The sequence below is a fragment of the Protopterus annectens genome, chromosome 3.part1 (genome assembly GCF_019279795.1).
Source record: "Protopterus annectens isolate FY-2018-M chromosome 3.part1, PAN1.0, whole genome shotgun sequence".
NCBI classification, from domain to species: domain Eukaryota; kingdom Metazoa; phylum Chordata; order Ceratodontiformes; family Protopteridae; genus Protopterus; species Protopterus annectens.
Window position 1 is genome coordinate 1708901891 of NC_056732.1, and position 21518 is coordinate 1708923408.

At 40.1% G+C, this 21518-nt stretch overlaps 1 protein-coding gene across 1 annotated transcript in view; it reads right to left on the bottom strand.

Annotated features, from left to right (window-relative positions):
• Nucleotides 1–21518, bottom strand: part of ADCK5 (aarF domain containing kinase 5) — a 1011483-nt gene that overhangs the window by 536859 nt on the left and 453106 nt on the right. The window contains exon 6 of the mRNA XM_044067719.1: nucleotides 13914–14054. Coding sequence (XP_043923654.1) covers nucleotides 13914–14054 — 141 coding nt within the window. The remainder of the gene's footprint in view (nucleotides 1–13913; nucleotides 14055–21518) is intronic.

Below are 21518 nucleotides of genomic sequence, written 5' to 3' on the forward strand. Positions count from 1 at the left end.
CCTCTTCCCCATTCCACAAAATAAAAATCTCATCCAAAAATCTAATGTACAAACGGAGGAAATCAGCATAAGGACTCTTAAAAATATGTTCCTCTTCCCACCCTAGCATGACCAAGTTAGCATGCTGCACCCATTGCAACCCTGATAACCTGCTGATAGTACTCCCCTTGAAAATATAGAAAATTGTTGTCAAGAACAAGTTCCATAAGTTCATTAAGTAAAAGTAGGGTGTCAGTGGAAAATGTGTCGTGGCGGCGAAGGGTGTCAACAAAATATTCTAATCCTTCTTTTTTAGGGACAACAGTAAAAAGATCTTTCACATCGATCACAACAAAAATTAAACCTTCTTCAATAAAGTTAGTTTTAATTTCCCCAAAAAGTCCCATGAATCCTTTACTAGATGGGAGGTTCTAAATATAACTTATTTTACATGATGGTCAATAAATACTGCCAATTGGTGGGTTTTAGAACCTTTTGCTGAAACAATAGAACAAAAGGGGGGGGGGGAGACTATAGACTTATGAATTTTGGGTATGCCAAAGGTGTTTGGGATCAGGGGGTGGGATTGTTTTAAGAAATCGTAGGTACCTTACTCTATCCTACCTTCTAACAAGGAATCAATCCTACTGTATGCTATAGTTATTTCATTTTTAGACACTGAGGAATATGTCTCACAATTTAATAACAGATTGGTCATGATGTTATTGTAATCTTCCATGCCTAATAATACTACCACACCCCCCTTATCAGGTATCATGACCCTAATACCACTGTCACTTCTTATTGCCTTTAAAACTTCTTTTTCCCCTCTGCTAAGGTTAAAATAGTACTTTTTGTGTTCCTTAAATAATTGATAGATGTCCTCTGTGACACAATTTGCAAATACCTGAATAACGGGGTTTAAAGGTGGATTGAATGTACTATGCCTTTTTAAACTTTCTAATTTCATACTGTTACCATGTTTCTTAAAAAAACAAATTCAGGTTTAATTTTCTCATAAATAACTTCAACTCGAGCAGAGTGCCAGTTACATCCCCTTTATTGTTAGGAATAAATTTAAATCCTTTCAAAACCAGGGTAAAATGTTCCTTAGAAAGGGGCCTGTCAGTGTAGTTATAGATTTTGAAACCTTTATAACATGCTACAATTCCATCATGGTGGAAAGTAATCATATCTTCCTCCATGCCCCTAACCTGTTCTTTTTCTTCTTGATCGGATGAGATGGATCTATTTCCACTGTCTGCTTGCCTTTGCTCGCTAACTTCTCTGATCTGTGGGTGGGTAAAAAATCTTGCTCGCTGGTGGAAAAAGAATCCAATTCATCTAAATCTCCCACTGTTACTATCTAATCTTTCAATTCTCGGGGTCGAGTGGTCAGGTACTAAAGGGGATCTTGTAACCACATAATTCTTACCAGTTTTGGGTACTGAATAAACTTTGTTGTCTGCATGCTGTCTGACATCCCCAACTAATTTTTTTTATGTTTTTTTTATTAAACAAATTTATAAATTTTCTGTCGCGCCTCTCTCATACAAAACATATTCTGGAAAAAGGTCATCCACAATGTTTTGGTTTAATCTATCAAATTTAGGACCTGCATAGTCTTTCGGCTTTTCCTGGTTAGGGGTTGCCACAGCGGAACTCCGGTCCGCTAATGATTGGCAGTGGATTTTTACGGTGCCGAGTTGACAGCCCAACACCCAACCTTCAAAGAAGGCACACCCAATCACGCATGCACCTACCTGCATGTCTTTAGATGTCACTCGACCGCGGGGAGGACATGCAGACTCCACACAGAAGGCTCTCCAGCCGGGAATCGAATGGGAGAACCTCTTGCTGTGAGGCGACAATGCTAACCGCTGCACCACCATGGCCTACTATCAAGTTTAGGACCTAATTTGTCTAATTCAACTTCATTAAGTTTTGCCATTTTGTAAATAAGATCCAAACCACATTTGTCAAATAATTTGACAAAATTGACAACAATGTCAATGTCATACCTAATCCCAAAAGGGAATTTACAAAACTGAAGCCCCTGTGGGACTATTTTTAAATTTAAACATTCACAAAGGTAATTCTTTTCAATTTGTACACTCTTGAATTTAAACAGCAACTTCTCAAGGGAAAATGTACTTTAACAGGTTCCCTTTTGTCCGTTAAATTAGTGTGGCTTTTGTTATAATGAAACTTGAATGGTGTTTCTTTAATAGTTTTAAATTTCCTACGAATATCATCACAAACAGTTATTTGATCAATAAAGCATTCTGGAGAGTGTCTAATGGCATTAATGTCTATTTTGATAGTACGTTTATAATTCTTGCCACAGCTGGATTGTTGAGCACCGCTCTTAGGACTAGCAATGTGGCCGTTGTTAGTCCGAGCCACTCTCACATTAATGCTGCCATTTTTGTCTCAACCTTGGTCAACCAGAAGTGTCCAAGAAATGGATGATGTACAATCACTTCCTGTTGGCACAGCTGCTCCGTTGATAGTGTTAAAGGGGCCTTCCTTTGAGTCAACAATTCCACAAGACATGTTAGGTCACCTTATAACACTGCCACATCATCCTTAAGCTGCAGAAAATCATCCTTCAAAAGTGGAATCGATCCCACTATGCTCAACAGAATTCAAAATTGAACCGCATCTCCTACCGAGCTGCAACCACAAAATATGTCACACCAAATCACAGAATAACAAAAGCCAATGCCAAAAAAACAAAAATCCAGTAAAATGTAGTCCAACAAAGCAACCGAGGTCCAGTAAAAGTATATAGAGTTTAAATGAAAAATAAAACACAGTACATGAGCGCTTTTGTCTCGTGAAAGAGAGACTTAATCAGATAACAAATTGCACAATCAATCCAGTTTAAATACTTCCTACAATAATTTAAAACATCATTGATTAATCACCACCATGTTAACCCCTCAATGGATTCCCATCTCAAAAAATTCTTAACCACTCTTAGTACTGATTGAACAATGTCAGGTTAAGCATGACATCCTAAAAACATCATCAATTATCAACTATAAAAAGTACATTAAAAAGATATGAATATAAAGTTATTAAATAATACACCTTAAAAACACTGCCACAGGGCAAATACATCCCATCCTACTGTTATCATGGGTCTCTGGCATAGGATGGAGTAAGCCAGGTCCTCAACCCATTAATCACCAACAAATACTCATGGCCATTTGGTAACATTGGGTGAATCACCCAGAGACATATATATATATTTTTATCATCGAGTGATTAGCTCTGCCACAGAATACAGTCTGTGATCTACGTCCTCCTATCTTGAGGATAATCTGCACCAATGTAGAAGCCCAAAGCGGTTGGTTTGTGCAACACTACCCCCTATAGGGCACCATCTGGACTCTGTGCTGCTGTCCATAGCTCCATTGTTGGGCAAGTTTAAGATGGAAACATTTAGCATGTTTTATAGTAACCAAGATTCAACAAATAGAATTCTCAATAAAATAAATGCTGATTTCCAAGGCTTCACACCTTAACACTCATTCAATATATGGCCCCTCATTCACCAGTCTTTCAGGCTGTCAACTGCATCACCATTTAGCAGTCCTTCATTTCCAAAGTTTACAACTGCTACTCACAGTAGCAGGGGCATTGGTTGCTGATTTGTTCAGGGGCACTGGGTGATGATTTTCTAAACATGGGCAAACTCTTGGCTAGGTTTATAACGGCCTCAGGGCCAACAGCCTAGTAACCTCCTATGAACCTATGAGTTAAATGAATACCCAAACTAGATTTCAAGCCTTTGTTAACCACTTTGCAATACTCATCTAAGAAATCACTGTACAGGAGCCACTTTGCTCCATTTCCTTGATACCATTTTCAAACTCACAATCTAATAAAAAAAACCCTGCCAGCTGGCCATTACTGGCTACACTGCTACAAATACCAGGCCAGTGACTGCCAAAGCTTTTCCAGTCCCCAAAGTCCTCATTCTATAAGTAGTGATTACTGCCAGTGCTGCCAACATTCAGTAAGTCAAGCCCGAAACTAAATTCCACAAACCCAGGTTACTGCCTAACAAACGTTCATTTTTGCTCTGTAAAGTATCTTATCAGATACTGCCAACACCAGCTTACACCTTTACAAGTCAGATTCCAAGTTTTCAGCCTGAAATAATGCAGCTGTGTGTGTGCAACGTGACATAACAGTAGATGTCCAAAAAGGAGATCACTGTTGCAGCAGTATTTCTTACTCTAGGGGATGTAATGGAAGGCCAGGTGTCCAACTTCTGGAAAGACCCCCCCCAGTGCTTTCTTCAGATGGCACCATGAGTATATCTTCTCCCCAGTTAATGTCCGCCCCATGTTCTGTATACAGAAATAGTTCCTCCTGTTATAATTTCAGTTCTTTTTAGCATAAAGAATGTTTAGGTGTGTTTCAGTTCTTTTTAGCATAAAGAATGTTTAGGGGTGTAACTCCCCCTCCAAGGGTAGTTAAGAGTACCCCCAAGTCCTTGGTCTGTCAACTCCACGAGGGCTTGACCTGCAACTGTTTGCATGTTTTAGGTGAGCATATGTAGACAATTCTAACACCCTTCCCAAATGGCTAAGGGGAAACTCTAGGGACAATGCCCCCTTTAGATGTAGCATAAATAATTTTCTATTTCTGGGGACTTGCAAGTGAGAACCTATGCTGTAGCAGTGGTCTCCCTGCTCAAACATCTACTGCTACATTAATCTGAACACACAACTGTACTATATTCACCTTAGAGATTATCATTACAGCAGTAGTCCATTTAGCCAACTATGATTTCCTAGTATCTGGCTTCTAAACCTCTTACACAATATGGACCACCTCATCCAAAAGCCTCCCCTTAAAATACATGAGGCTGAAAGGATCAGTGCAGGGTTGCACCAGTAAAGCTTCCTGCTGTGTTACAACTGTGCAACACTGTGGCAGGAAAGGGATGAATGCCAGGCTATCCATATCAACGTGGAGAACCGAGTTTATATGGGCCAGAAGGAGGTGATCAGAATGAGTCTCACTCCTTCTGCCCCTTGTCTTCTGTAGAACTCATAGAATGAGAGATAAAACAGACCTCTATTCTCTTCATTTTATACATATCTGCAGCCTATATTTTGAGATTAGGGAACCTAGACAAGAAAATAGGAAGCTGGTGCTTCTTTGCTGAGGTCAACAATGGTGTTAAGGGGCTTCTAAGGGTCTACAAGATATTCCTCAAGACTTGAGGGTCCAACTTTGATGATTATGGACCTGCTTAAGTCTGCTCCCAGGATATTTTTCTCAGACATAATGCAGTTTAAGTGCGCAAGTGTGGTTGTTTCCCATATTTGCATCATGAATCTGTACGCCCAGCAACTATGGGTATCACACCATTTGATAATGCATCCTCACTGTGGCGCTGTCTGTAACTATTCTTAGGTTGCCCAGACTGATCTCACTTTGGAAGACTCTAAAGTGGAACACAGCAAATATCTGCTTTAATTTATGTACCTATTCTGCAAATTTCTTCACAAAGAACCACTGACTTTGAGGTGAACAAGGTGAGCCCCCATGGCATTTCTGGTTGAAATCCACCCTAGCTGTCCCCCAGAGGAACTTTCCTTACAGATAGAGTGTGGATATGGATGGATTTATTGGAGAAGAGACACTCTTCAGATACTACTTAATTTACCTTGCATGCAGTTGAACTAAAGGCGCCATCATAACAGACACAGACATGTGGCCCAGGTCATTACAATCTCCCTGATTTACAGACTTGCCACCTAGACTAGGCTGAAGAAATATTTAATCATCAAAGCTTTCCCTCTGGAGAGAAGTGTGAAGACATAAACAATAAAAGCAAAAGATATTTGAAAAGTATAAAAAAGAAATATGGACATGGGAAATAAAGACAGATTTGATGTGTAATATCTGCAACACCAAAGATATTTGAAGAGAAATACAGGCAAATGAATCCAGACATGGAAAACTTTACAATACAAAAAATAAGAAGATAAAGAGGAAAAGTAGACAAGGAGATTAGTAATGGAGAAGTTAAAGAAATAGAAACAAAGGTTATGGAGTACCTGCGAAAAGACGGATTCAGTGTAGAAAATCCAATTCAGAAAGCACCACAACAGGATAAAGCAATTGATATCCAAATTAAGAGGAAACCAGTTGAACAGGAAGCAATTGGTCAGGTGCCATATGAAGATAATTTGGAGCCTTCCACAGGAAACCAGTATAAATGTTCACTTGAAATTAGACAGCAAAGGAAGAACAGGAAATTGTGGAAACTCTGATGCAATGTTGAGGAGTGATAGGCCATCGAGTTTCCATACTACAGAGCAACAGATGGCACAGGATGAAATTTGTGCCACAGGAAGATGCTATAGAACCTTCTATAGAATGCCCGCAGGAAACGGAAAATAAGGGATGTGCCCTCAGTTTGGAAGAAGATGCGCTAAGAGAAGAGCTGCTTGATTTAATAGACATAGACAGATACATCAAGATCAAAGAAATAGAATGCAGAAGGTTAATAAAATGCAAAAAGTCAGAAGTCTGATAAAACAAATGAACACAGTAATTACGACTGTTCATAGAGATCCATGCAATATAACAGAAGTAAACAGGATATATTATTGTGCAGCTAAGTTAATAAGTGATAAAATTCTACCACAAGAACACAGGGTAGTGAAGGAAAAGAAGGGGAGAAATCGAATACCATTATGGAAATATGAAATGGAGAAAACTATAAAGCAGTTAAGACAAGTAGTGTCACTTTTTAGAGTATAGAAGGGGGAACAGATCAACATAAATACTAAGAATGATTTGCTAAAAGCAATGCACAGTATTAGAACAGACCAGGATTTATCATCCACTATCGCAAATAACAAAACTAAAAATTTCAGCACAGGTAGAAAAACTTCGAGGATATGAAGATAAATATAAAGGAAAAGTACAAAATAAGCAATTTATTGAAGAACCAAAAAAGTTCTATAGAGAATTGGGAAACAATGTAAAAGGAATTGAAAGACTGGCAAAAAAGAAGAAACAGATACATATTGGAGAAATATCTATGAAGATTCTGTGGAACATAAGAAAGATGCTAAATGGACAGAAAACGCTAAAGAAAGAATAAAAAGTTTAAAGGTACAGGATATGAAATGGGATGAAGTAACAGCCAAACAGAGTGAAATAAAGTTAAGAAAAGCCCCTAACTGGAAAACCCCAGGCCCAGATACAGTACCTAGCGTTTGGCTAAAAGTATTAACACCTTTGCAAGAAGATTTAGCCATGAGTAAGAACTATTTACATGCACAAGCCGAACAGACACCCTGGCTAGCAACAGGAAAAACAATGCTCCTACTTAAGAGTGAACCTGCAAACTACCCTAAAAATTATAGGCCAGTAACTTGCCTTCCAACGACGTATAAACTATTCACAGGAGTTCATAGTCATTTAGAAGTAAACTCAATTACGGCAGTAGAACAAAAGGGCAATAAAAGAAAGTCATATGAAACAAAGGATCATTTGTTGTTAAAAAATAGTCACAGTGGAGAACTGTAAAAAGGGGAAAAATCTAAGTATGGCATGGACTGACTATAAAAAAGCATTTGATGGTATCCCACATTCATGGATAAAAGAGTGCTTAAAAATGTATAAGATACACCCTACACTGATACACTACATTACGGTGACCATGAAACAATGGCAGACCACTTTGTAATTAAACCATGATAAAGGAATCCTCAACACTGTCACTGGAGTGGAACATGCACTTGGAATACAAATGGATACACTCAGTATTTCCAAATGCAGACCTCTCTGCATCAAGTACAATTTCCCTTACGAGCACACAGGGAACACACACAGACTGAGGTCTGGATTTCTCTATATCTGTCTCACTCCAGATTCCCAGTAAGACTCCCCACTGGTACAGCTGTAGGGTTAGGTCCTCAGCCGAATGTCCAAGCCAAGTCCTCCAACACCCTCTCTGTAAACTCAGTGCTTCATATACCTGCCGCACGTAGCTCACACACACACACACACACACACACACACACACACACACACACACACACACACACACACACACAAAAAAAGCTGGTACAGATTTACCTGCTGTGTCCCCTTCTGCCCAGAGTACAAGGTAGGTATCACTGCCACCAGACATTCCATAATCAGCTACTCTAAGCCCCTTAGCAAAGGGTGTCAAATTATACTGTGTAATATTAATACTAATACAAATGTTAGTAGTTGACCAAGACAGATTAGGGTTCTGGAGTGGCCCACACAGTGTCACCAAATAAATATAAGCACTCTCAAAGGTTAAATACTTTCTGCAAGGACCAGCCACAACAAAAGTGTTAAATATTTTTAATAATAAATAATAAAAGAGCATGAAAATACTGAATATATACTCACAGTAAACCACAGAGTTCAAATCACAGGAAATACTAAAAAGAACATTGATGGACAGACTCAGACAAATAAAGAAAAACAATATCTAAACTAAGCGTCACTATATTCCTGACTGAATCTAGGAGAATTACTATTCCCAATAACTTACTTGATACAGCAAGGCACAATGAAATATGTGAGGAGTCTTTCTAGTCAGGTTTCCTAAAACAGAATACTCAACTGACAGAGATTACTCCCTGTAAAATATAATATCTAAGATGGCTTGCAGAATGACCTTATCTGGTCACCTGAGTCTATGTTCTCACACTATTCCCCTTTGAAGCTGAGACAGGAATTTAGCATAGACGGCTACAATACACATCTAAATGTTTATGGCAGTGCCTGGGAAGTCCCTCTTTTTACTGAGCTAATGAACAAAGGCTTCTTTCCAGATCCACCATCTCTGGTCCTATTCTGTACTGTGAGGTGCTATTTTACATTTCCCTTATTTTTCTTACAATAATCTCGCTGGTTAACCTTTGCTGTCCCAGTGTCCTCCTATTAAAACATATACATTTAATTAAGTTACAATAATACGTGTGCATTTCTTTTCATTCCAGCAGGGTGCACCATTGATACATTTTAACACAGGAAAACCTCAAAAATACATGTTCAGCACAAACATCTTACAAATCAGTTTGATATACAAATGACATAATTATTTACAAAATTCCAGCTAGCTGTGCTGGCACAAGTCATACATCCACAACCCTACTTTTCCTGGCATGGCTGGCAGTACCTCCCATCATCACAAAAGTAACTGGTAGGCCACCACTTCTTAGTGTGCCCCATCGCAGTATTCCAAACCCAGCCAGATGCAGTGCTTCACCAACACACTGCTCAACGTGGGGGGGGGGCTTCAACCCCAACTATAATTACCAATTCCAGGACCACACTACAGTGGGCAACAGGGCAGACAAGGAAGTAGTGGTCAACATTTGCTGAATGAATGTTCGATGGATAGGGTTCAATGTTCATCCATTCGATGGAAGTTCCATTTGATGGCTCAACATAAGACAACTAATTTTCCATTTATAAGAAAGCAATGTCTATCCTTGGATAATTTATTTTACATTTAGACATCAGAGGATGAAACACCCGTTTAGCAATCCCATGGTTCTGCCTTATTCCTCCAACCATTTAAATATAGTCTGTAAGGATGTGTCAGAGAAATCTTTCTCTTAATGGCATGTCAGAGAGTTTGTCCTAAGTCCCTCGGGATAGCTGCAGCCTGACCTGTGCATGTTTCCTCATCACTGTCCTGCTACAGTCCTCTACTGCACCACAAGTACATTTTATAACATGTTTACATTTTCTAAAGGCTATCAGGGTAAGCTTAATAACTTTCCCATACAGTTTTCATCTGGAACATGTCTTCTACCTACTCAAGGACCTTGACTTGGTATGTTAACATGTTTGTTAGGCAATTACTCATTCAAAATGCTTATGTGGTTGAGATGAACATTTTCTTTACAAACCCAACCAGGATTCTGCTCTCTTGGTCATTCAGCAATGTATTTATTCTTGGTGCCAACTTCAATCACTTGGTTGTCGCTAATGAAACTAACATATGATCCATTACAGAAGTCTTGTAAAAGTGTTTAAACTCTTCCTGAACCCTTTGGAATCTATCAGGCTTCTTGGGGACATTCAGCTGAAAATCAGAATTTAAAGGTTCCTAATTAAAGAATGTGCTCAAAAGCCACAAGGACTACTGAAACCACCAACAGTTTAGTTCCTGAGACGACTTCTTCAAAGTTGGGATCTCCTTTGTCCTTCACATGAAGTCTTCCCTGATTAAATTGTGTTGCTGAAGAAAGTATCCCCTGGGGGCGGGGGGGGGGGGCTTGAGGAGACTGTCTCCTGTCTGTTTATATCTTACCTCATGAGGGGGGTGATCTGAGAAAGAGTACAATAAATTCTTTACCTTAAGATCTGAGTTCAAGGAGTCAGAGGAGGGAGATTCCCTTCTCATCTTATGATGTAGGAAAATTTCTGACATTGATTGTTATGGTTGGAGATTAGTCCCGTTCTACTTTGTAACATCTTATTCTACAAATTTCTTAAAGTCAGACTTCAAAGTTGAAAAAGGCTGGGCAGAGAAGCCCAGGGAAACTGGTGTGGGTCTAGTTCTTGTATGGCAGGGAGTACTCCTGACATCGCAGAAACTGCAGAATTTAATGAAGAATCCCTAAGGAGTGCTGCTAGTGAGGATCAAGGAATATCTGCCTTTTCACATAACCCAAGAGGAGGTGGCATCACCTTAAGAATGTAGGCATCCTTCAGGGGCTACCTAAGAATCAACACTTGTGTTAAGACCCTCACTCATTCTGCTGAGATGCTTGTGCAGCAGTGGTGGTGGCCAACTACAGGAACCCACTGTAGGTCAAGACTGGAAGGGACTTCTCCCTACATTCTTTCTGGACTGGGGAGCAGAAAGCTGATTCTCAACAGAACTGGACAAAACTGTCTCTATGTGTCTCTTAGGATACCTAACTCCTCACACTTTTAGACCTGTAATTTCTAGGGCAGTGACATTCTTCTTGTTATTTTTTTTAATTTGGAATCCCATAGTAGATAGATCACCTTATAAATTGTTTGTCTTCACTAAGGCTTCCAGTTTCTTTCAATCTATTTAGACCTTTAAGCTCCTGACCCTGATTATCAATGTTTAATCCTATAATGTAGGGTTCTCAAGAACAGACAATGTGGTCTTCTCCCAGGTGAAACAGGTATTGCAAATAAAAGTCCTTGGGTGGACTGTGCTTTCTACATGCACATTATTGCAGCATGTTTCTGGGGACAGAATGTGTCTTTTTTTGTCTTCATTGTTTTTTTGCTGTGGATGTTGTCTGAAAGCCACATAATGGAAGTAGACTATTCGAACACTTAACATAATGAAAAGGAACTGGAGTTATGGTGCGACTGTCTTCTCTTTTATACCAAATGTCAGTCTGACATTGTAAAGGGAGGGGCTACTATTATGAGCACATCAGAAGAAAGTTTTGGAGGTGGTCCAGAAATTGGACATCCAGCCTCCTGGCAGAATATTACCAAAGTTGTGATTCCAAGACAAACATCTAAAAACTTCCACTTTTAAACTGCAAAATGTTGCTGAAGTAATCATCTTGACTAACTGTACTGTACTCCACATGTTAGACTTTGTTAAGCTAGATAATAACATTCTTTTCCCTCCAGCCTTAGGGTCTGCTCTCAGTTTGCTGCCATTTTACTCATGTCTCCTGCAGAGCACCAGTCCTCAGTTTAATAAGTGCTGTGCGTACACTCCTGTGCATTACATCCATCCATCCAACCATCAATCCATCCATCCACCCACCCCATCCTATCTTCACACTCAAACTACTGAATGCCAATCTCTCAACACCAGTTTCACAACCCCCTCTCATGGATTCCTGACTGTCATACCCACAACACTGATAGCAATCCTAAGTCATTAATATACAAACACTTTATTGTCAAGACTTTTACCAGTATTGGTCAGCTTTGTGGTTGTTACACAGATTATGTAGGACTGGCTAGTAACTTGGGCACTAGAGGTGCCAGGCAGGGAATGTGGAAGTGAATGTCAACCTCCATATGACTGACTTTCAGCCAGGTAAGTGGATGGATGAAGGGCTTGATGGTAACAGGCAAGGGGTGAAAAAATTCTAAAAAATGACTGCCAAAGTTTGCATTCTTATTTTGCAATCTATTAAACTCTTCAGTCCTTACTCTGAAGTTCATAAGAGACAGTCAAGAAGTACCTTACAACCCACCCCCCATATCAGGGGAGGGGTGCTAACTAGCAGCATTTTGGTTTTCCTTTTCTAATAATTAATCTATTATCTAACAAGAGACAGACAACCAATATCCATCTCTGTCCTTAAAGGGAGCATGTAAATGTTTTTTGAATTCCCAACTGGCAAATGTTTTCAACATGACTCTTGGACATCAAAACACTATTCTGCTGAATCACACCAAAGACATTTGTGTCAAAACAAACTATGCTATTTGTCAAAAGACAGTTTTTGTAGTTGCATACTTAACCTCAGTTGTACAACTTTGGAGTTAGTATATTCCAGGTTAAAAAAAAAACTTTCTTTGGTGCTGTGTGGATATTTTTGTTGTGCTGTCTTTTATATTATAGCAGTGCTTTATTTAGTTCTACTTTTCTTTTTTTGAATTTCTTCTGCAGTTGAAGTACCTTTTTTTTCTATTTTACAAGGTTATTATATTTATATTTGACATTTAACTGCTTGGTTGAGTTTAAATAATTGCATTTCATTCATACACTGTACTGTTCAGCTAATGCTTGAGAGTACATTTATACTTCACTGTAAGTCTCATCTTCCACAGACTGATCACTGACTGCAAAGATATTAGTTCCACAAACAGAAGCACAGCTCATAAATGTCAGCTAAAATTTCCTATAGCTGGTCATGCATTGCTAATCTCAAAGAATATCCTCATCTTCAAGTTACCATGCACAGCTCTCTTTCTACTGTTAGGTAACAGACTGCCAGCTTCCTGCAGTGATTACCAAAACCCACAATGGGGTTACATGCAGTTCTTTGTTCCAGTAACACTTCTCCAACCCACTAACACTTCTCCAACTTTGGTTAGGAGCTGAAAATCCCTCATCTCTGATTTAAGAGTTACTGCTTTGCTGTTACTGTACAAGAGTACACATCTCCCACTGTGAACACATAGTACTCAGTGTCAAATGCAGCCTTCAGTTCTGCAATTTCATTTTGATTGGGGCACCACTCTTTATAACATTTCATGCCAAACTTTACAAACTTAATCACATTTCTTCTCCCAAAAAACCCTCTCTCTGGTTACGTTGTCAGGGTATATTCATTTATGTATTTAAGTGAATTTGTGTACCAGACTGGGGCACTGGTATCAGTGGAACATTTTCAAACCCAGCCCAATAATTTATACTCAAATACATAAAGAAATTTCAACACACTATAAAGCTGTAAGATATGTACATTTACATAACAGGACAGGGTTATTCAAATTAAGAAATATACATACAAAAGTATATAGATTGTGTCCTAATGTTAACAGAGTAATAAGGAAATTAAGTTAAAAAGTAAAACTGGGCAAACAATTAGTCATACAACTATTCTGTATATGAGATAGTTATTCAAATATGAATACATACATACAAAAATAATTGCATAGTCTCATTCACAAATAAAACTGACAAGCTCTTAGGTTTGGAACTTTTAGTCCCTACACACGTTACTAGAAATCAGTATTACACAATATCACTGTCACAGTCAAATGCTAAACTGTTAGCTTGTCATATCATCATCTGCAGTTATGGAATATTCCTTGTTCATCACACATTACACAACTACTGTTCTCAGACCACACACATTACAGCACTGACTTTTCACCTGACAACCTCAAGGAGTTTACATAGCCTTCATGCATAAATCATTAAAAAATATGTACGTGACCTTTACAGCTACAGATGTTCCATCATGTAGCTCAGCTCGGTGTACTTGGGCAAGACTTGCTGCTGCAATGGGTTCCTCTTCAAATTTTTTAAACATCTTACAAGGAGTTGTATTAAAATCTTCCAGGAAGAGGGCATCAACCTGAGAAGGGAGGCAAAGACATATCATAAAGAGAAAAAACAAGACTTGTACTTTAACATATATTGCTTATTTCTTTATTTCAGAGGTTTTCTGGGACATTCAGAGCTAAAATGAAGTAAGGGGGTAGGAACATAAGGAAAATACAGTTGTATTAGGACACAGAATACTCAGATGATCTTCAAGAAAAGGACTTTTACAGCAGTATATCAAATGGGTTTTCCATTTCTTTTAGTTTTCTATCTCTAGTTTGCCTTTCACTGGCAGCATCCGTATTTCCTTGGTGCACTGCACAGTTGGTCTTGTGCTCACATGGGCCTTTTGCAGGTGAATCACGACAGAGTGTACATAAACAAGGCTGGCTTGTACCTTATTCAGTTCCTGCAATAACAAACAAATTCAATGTCCTGGCTCTGTGACACACACACAGACAAAGCCCTGACTACATCCCAGATAGCCAGGGCTTGAATGGCTGCCAAGGTACTATAGGAATCAGCTAGAAGTACAGAAGTGAAGTAGCTAATGCCTGCTCACTCATTCTGAGGAAAGGGCTAAGGTGTGTTTTTTGCTAGAGCTTGACACAAGGTACCCCTACTTGATGGAAGTCAGGCCTTGTGCAAGAATCAGGTGTGCAGTCCTTGCCAATGAATGTCTATAGTTGTATCAAGAATAATGCATGTGTGAAAACAAACGTGTCAAAGTGTCAACACTGCAAACCACGCTTCAGCCACCAAGAGAGTAATGGGTGACACGGTTAACACAATGAAAGAAACCTCATTGGCAGCCTGGATGATGGTTTCCCATAATAGCTAAACACACACACACACACACACACACACACACACACACACACACACACACACACACACACACACACACACACACACACACACACACACACACATAAATCATTGGCTGCCTCAATGACAGACGCCTGTGATCAGTTCTTAACCCACAGGAAATGAATAGACCAATCAATTCACAGGTCAGCAGGCAACAGAGAAAAAGAGATAAACAAAAAAAATACAACAATATAAATTATACAAGTTAAATGCTATACTGCTATATGCATAACTAGGGAGGTCAGCAAGGAAGAGAATGTAGAGGAATAGAGGGCTGCTATTTATACTGCTACAAGGATCCCTCATAAAAAAATAACATATACTTTCATACCATAACAGATAATTGGGGGGGTCTAGGCTTCATTGATAGCATAAACAGCACTATAATGGTAACCTCTTAAAAGAAGACTTTATTTTATCTTATTAAAAAACTTCCATACACTGACGTCCCACTCACCAGGCTGAACAAGGAGAAGGTCACGGTGAGCTGCCTGTCGGACGCTAGGATCCGCCACATAGCACAAGCACTCAGGTCACTCCAAGGCAAGTACAAATATGACTCAGTCATTGTCCATGCTGGTGTGAATGACCTGAGACGTACCTCCCTGGACTACATGAAAAGAGACATAGAGGAGCTCTCTGAGCATGTAGCCCAGGCCGGTATGACCCTGACCTTGAGTAGCATCTTACCCTCACCAACAATTATGCCACAATATGAAGACAAAATGATCAATTTCAACAATTGGCTTAAGTATTGGTGTCATTCAAAGGGGATCCAATGCCTGTCAGCCTGGGATGACATGCTCGACAAGCCACAATGCTTCGCTAGGGACGGCTTGCACCTGTCACCCCTTAGCTTTCGGATATTGGCAAAGGCTCTTGCTACCCACATAGTGCCTTTTTTAGGCAAGGCTCAAAAGACAAACCCACCTCCAAAGGTATCACTAGGGATAAGAAACTAAGAGTAATGCTACTCAACGCCAGAAGTCTAAACCTCAAGATTCACGCACTCGAAACTCTCCTTAGCATGGAGAACATCGATATCTGTGCAGTAACAGAAACCTGGTTCACGGCTCCCGAGAGCACCCCAGCACTACCAGGTTATACCTCATACCATGTTTTTCGGCCCCAAAATTTGGACCGAACCACAAAAGGAGGGGGAGTATCAATATTTGTCAGAGATAACCACACTTCCAGGTTGGTGGCACAGCACGAAGCATCAGAGACTATCCATGTGCAACTAACAGTGGGTAAAACTGCCTTCCAGTTTATAGCCTGCTACAGACCACCCTCCCAAACCCAGGAACCCCACTCTGCCTTCCTGAGAACACTGGAAAATATGAAGGTCTCTCCAAACACCATTATATTGGGCGACTTCAACTACCCAAACATAGACTGGGAGCATTACTCTAGCTCCAACACCCTAGCCCAAAGGTTCCTAGAATTTATAAACTCAAATGCTATGGAACAACTTGTTACCACTCCCACAAGAGGGGAAAACATACTGGACCTGATCATCACCAACATGGGGACTCTATGCTCCAGACCAGAAGTGTATCCCTCACTGGTAAGATCAGACCATAAACTAATCTCACTGGATATTCACATCCCGACTCCACCCCTGCCCTGAAAACCACAGTGAAAAACTTCTCTAAAGCAAATTTCACACTCCTCAAAACCGAGGTGGAATCCTTCAAAGCCCCCGGGCCTGTGGAAAATACAGCCCAGACCACAGAATCCTTTATAAACGCATTCTATGAACACCTTCAGGAATGCATGAATCATGCAATCCCAAATAAAACCAAGACCCAATCCTCCAAAGGCAGACGTCTGGTCTGCAAAGCTATGGAAAGGGTCATCATGGACCTCATAAATAAAGATATTGGGGACCTACAGACACTGGATCCTACCCAGTTTGGCTTTGTTAAGGGCAGATCCTGCCTCTTAAACCTGGCTGATTTCTTTGAAACAATCACCAAGGCCATTGACGAGGGGAAGGTGGTCCACACAGCCTACCCGGACCTCGCAAAAGTCTTTGATGCAATACCCCACTCAGACATTATAGATAAGCTCACCAGCTTAAATATAAACCCCTATGTCACTAGATGGGTTGCAAACTGGCTCAAGGACAGAACCCACATGGTTAGAATTGCTGGAGCCATGTCAGACTCCAAACCAGTTACAAGTGGCGTTCCACAAGGCTCAGTCCTGGGACCTCTCTAGTTTGGTATATATTTCTCAGAGGTACAGGCCAACATGGAAGGACTGTGGCTGACCAAGTTCGCAGATGACTGCAAACTGGGCACCATAATAGACTCTCCAGCCAACACAAGCATCCTCCAAAAGGGCCTCATAGAAACAGACAACTGGTGCCAGAGCCATGGCCTCAAGCTAAACACCAAAATGTGTATAGTCATCCCCTTTGGCAAAAACAAAGTGCCCAGAAATTACCACATAGGTGGTAATCCATTAAGTACAGAAGAAGTAATTAGGGACCTAGGGACCCAAGTTGATAGCAATCTCTCATTTGACAACCACGTGGCCAAAGTGGTTAGAAAAACATTTTATATAGCCCACCTAATCATGAAGGGATTCACATCTAGATCAGGGGAGGTCATCGTGCCTCTTTACTCATCACTCATCATGCCCATAATTGAGTACAATGCCCCTTTTGGGATGTACCTTACCAGACACCTGCAGCAACTGGAAAGACCCCAAAAGTACCTCACCAAGAGGATCAAAGGGCTCAAACAGATGCCATATGCTGCCCTCTTAAAGAAACTCCAGCTCTACTCAGTGGCATACCACCTGCTCAGAGGCGATCTGTGCCTGACGTATAAAGCCATGTCCAACCCGGAATTAATGGACATGCTGCACTTCAGAAAATCCAAATCCCATCGAGCTATGCGCTCAAGAGACTTGAACCTCAGCACTGAAATAAACAGGACATGCTGGAGGGACAGATTCATAACAGAGAGGCTCCCTTCACTTCGGAATAAAATCCCAGTCCAGGTTAGGCAGAGTCCCTCATTGACTCTCTTAAAGAGGAATCTTGATGAGTGGATGGGAGATCGTAGGTTTACCCCGGGTATCACCTCTGTGTCACTGTTGGACAGAGGCACAGTATACTAACCTCGAAAAAGGGCATAGCAAAATTACTTTAAAATGGGTGGCGAAAGCCAAACACACTCTGGCTAGGCTTATAAATGCCCTAGGGCAGATAGCCTAGTATGAACCTATGAACCTACACCAATGTCTCTGCTTTTATGCCTTCCAAGTATGAAAGAACAGAGGTACATCCAACTTGCATTTTATTCAACACACATTACTAATAGGAAAGTTTTGCTAATTTTTAGAATATTAATTACGCCTCTCATATAATTCCAAACATATAATTCATTGCTTTATTATATACCTGCATACGCAATTCATTATTTAACCCTTCTAGTGTTAAAGTCGCAAATGAAAAAAAAAAAGTACCATGCTTCTTTCATTAATAATTTTTATGAAGCATTCAATTACAATTCTGCATTGCCACAGTAGTACTTAATAAATTAACACAAACATTCTGGATTTCTGTCATGTTGTGCCACAAATTTTGCTACTACTAGATTTGCTTTATTCCCATTTCTAATGTCCCTTACGTGTTGCTGCACTTGTTTACTTACCTGTCTCTTAGTTTGTGCTATATAAAATAATTTGCACGGATAATATTGCACGGATAATACAACACATTCCATTAAACAATTATGAAAACCCATTGTTTTATAACTATTTCCATTAATAATATGTTCTTTATTAAAGTCTATACCTACAAGTTGTACAACTTTTACACTTTTTATATTCAGCATTCTAACAGCGTTTTTTGCATGCACTATTACATCAGCTAGACTTAAAGAATTCCTATAAGACATAACAGGCAATATAATAACCGGGTTCCTATTAGAAGACCAAAGACGCATTCTTTCACATGCGTCTTGGTCGAACATAAAAGACTGAAATGGCAAAATATCAAAGCAGCATGTAAGCGAATTCTTTCCCTGGGAAAAAATTTGCTTGGTCACTTCGGTACTCTGCAGTTTTTGGCACTGTAGTGCGGTCTCGGAGTTGGTATATTTAAGTAGGGGGGTGTGGGGGGCAAACCCACTTAATGTAATGTTATAAAGTGTTTTCCTTTTTTTTTTTTTTTTTTCTGTTGGAACAGTAAGAAAAAAACTGCTGTTCTGACAGTTCGATATTGTAAGCTTTCGCTTACATAGGGTGGATTAATCACCGTTCACTTTTTTAAGCGATAGGGTGATGTAATATAGACACTAATAACAATTGGTATACTTTTTAAGGTCTTTATCTGTTACGCACAAGGTACAAGATTTTATCATGACCTCTGGCCAATGCCTGTTTGGAGTTTTCATTTTCTCCTTTTCTATCTGTGGGGTTTCTTTCACTTCAGAAAAACATGCTGAGTGTTTCTATCTCAAAAACTCACTCAAGAATGGAGCTGCGGGCAGCAGCACAAACTCTAGATGGTACCCTACAGGGGAAGAGTTGTTTAGACCAACCACTTTGGGCATCTACTGTGCTGCACAGCATCCTCATGATAGCAAACTACATATCACAGACTGACAGTCATGCAAAGGTGTAAAATATGCCTCTAGGTGATTCAGTTGTGTTGGCAAATGTCACCAAATAGGCATGGGTATCTGTTGGTGAAAAATGGGTTGAGGACCCCTGGTAACCAACATCAAGGACCCATGCTACCCATGGGAGGGGTGTATGTGTACCTAATGGCCAGAATGTACCCATCATAAGGCCCAGCAGTCCTGGTCCAACAAACTACTGGCTGTCTGATGTCCAGTTGCCCAGCTTGATATATCTCTATTGAGCGAAAGTTGGACATAAAACCAAACAACTTGTCAAATATAAACTAAGAATTGCTGCACTCAATGTAGGTTCGCTAACAGTCCAGAGCTTGGAAGGGGACATGATGGTAAGCAGGAGACTGAACATCCTTTGTATCCAGGAGACAAGATAGAAGAGTAGTAAAGCGACTTGGCATAGGATTCAGAGTCTACTACACAGTAGCAGGACAGGCTAGAAATGGTTTGGGAATTGTGGTGAGGGAGAGGCTTTAGACGGCAGTGACGGGATGTCACCAGAATTAGTGACAGACTCATGCCAATCAAGACTCCAGCCTAATGATACGGCAGTATTCATAACCTCAGCTTATGCCCCACAGCAGCGTTGACATAGTGAGGAATAGTGTATTCAGGCAGCAATTGCAGGACCTACTAGATAAAGCAGGACAACATGAATTGGTGCTGATAATAGGGGACCTGAATACACATATCGGGACAGGCTGAACAGGATATGAGGACTGCCTGGGTCCACATGGGTGGGGAAACAGTAATAAAGAAGGAGAAGTCACTCTAGTTTGGCAAATGGCTTGATAGTGGCCATCACATGGTTCAGCAAGAGAGACGGCCAAAAAAATCACATACAAGAGTAACCAACATGCAGCTCAGATAGACTTCCTCCTAGTAAGGAAACGGTACTGGGGTAGAATCAATGATTTCAAAGTTAACCCAGTGAAACAGTTGGCCCAAAGCATGAACACCTGGTTGTCACAATACGCTATAAGCAGTGGCCAGAGAAGGCTTTAATGTCAACAGACACTAGGCTGAAGACCTGGATGTTGACTGGAAAGAAAGCAGAACAGTTCAAGGAATTGCTCAGTGATCTAGTACCTCAGGAAGAAGAGGAAATATCCTTAAGGTGAATAACAATAGTCATACAAAATATTATTTTCATAAAGTAACAGAGTACACAAAAGAACTAAGCCAGCATTAAAACAGAAAAAGAAGATTCAGCAATTAGAGGTATAGAAAACAGAGAAAAGGGAGCTAGAATTTACTAAAGGAGATGACAAAGAAACCAAGGTACTGGGAACAAATAATTAGACAAGGAAAGGTAACAGAATGGGAAGAGGCTAAGAAGACATTTGGATTGCAAGCTAGTGATTGTTTATATACTCTGATATCAGTCCCTGATAAGGAAGGTAAAGAGAAAAGATTAGTGGAATCTTAAATAAAAGACTTGCACTGGTTGAGTTTCTAACTGAATCTAGAACAGAACCTGCTGTTGAAAAGGGTTTACTATCAAAATTCGGAACAGCAATTGTGCGTTTATACAAAATGTCGAATCGAAACTACAGAAATATACTCACCAATCCGTTCAAAACATCAGAAGTCATCACAGCGACGGTCCCACTCACAACATCCAACTGTCTGAATTGAACATCAGTGTTAGCATCAACGTTTTGCAGGGGGGCAAGCCCCCCTTTGCCCTCCAGATCCCCTGCAACATAAATATACCAACTCCAAGATCGCACTACAGTGAGGAAAATGGGAAATTCCCCACTGTACCGAGATCTACATTCACAATGCCGAACTCATAATAATGAATGCATGAATAATATTCGTTATTATGGTTAGTAATTTTGCAGTTCGGCATTGCGGACCTTGAGTGTCCCAATTTCGAACTACCACCAGTCGTAAAACTGCCATTCTACATTTTGATTGCAAGACGTTAAAAAGGGTACAATTAGTAGGGTATATAAAATATTGCT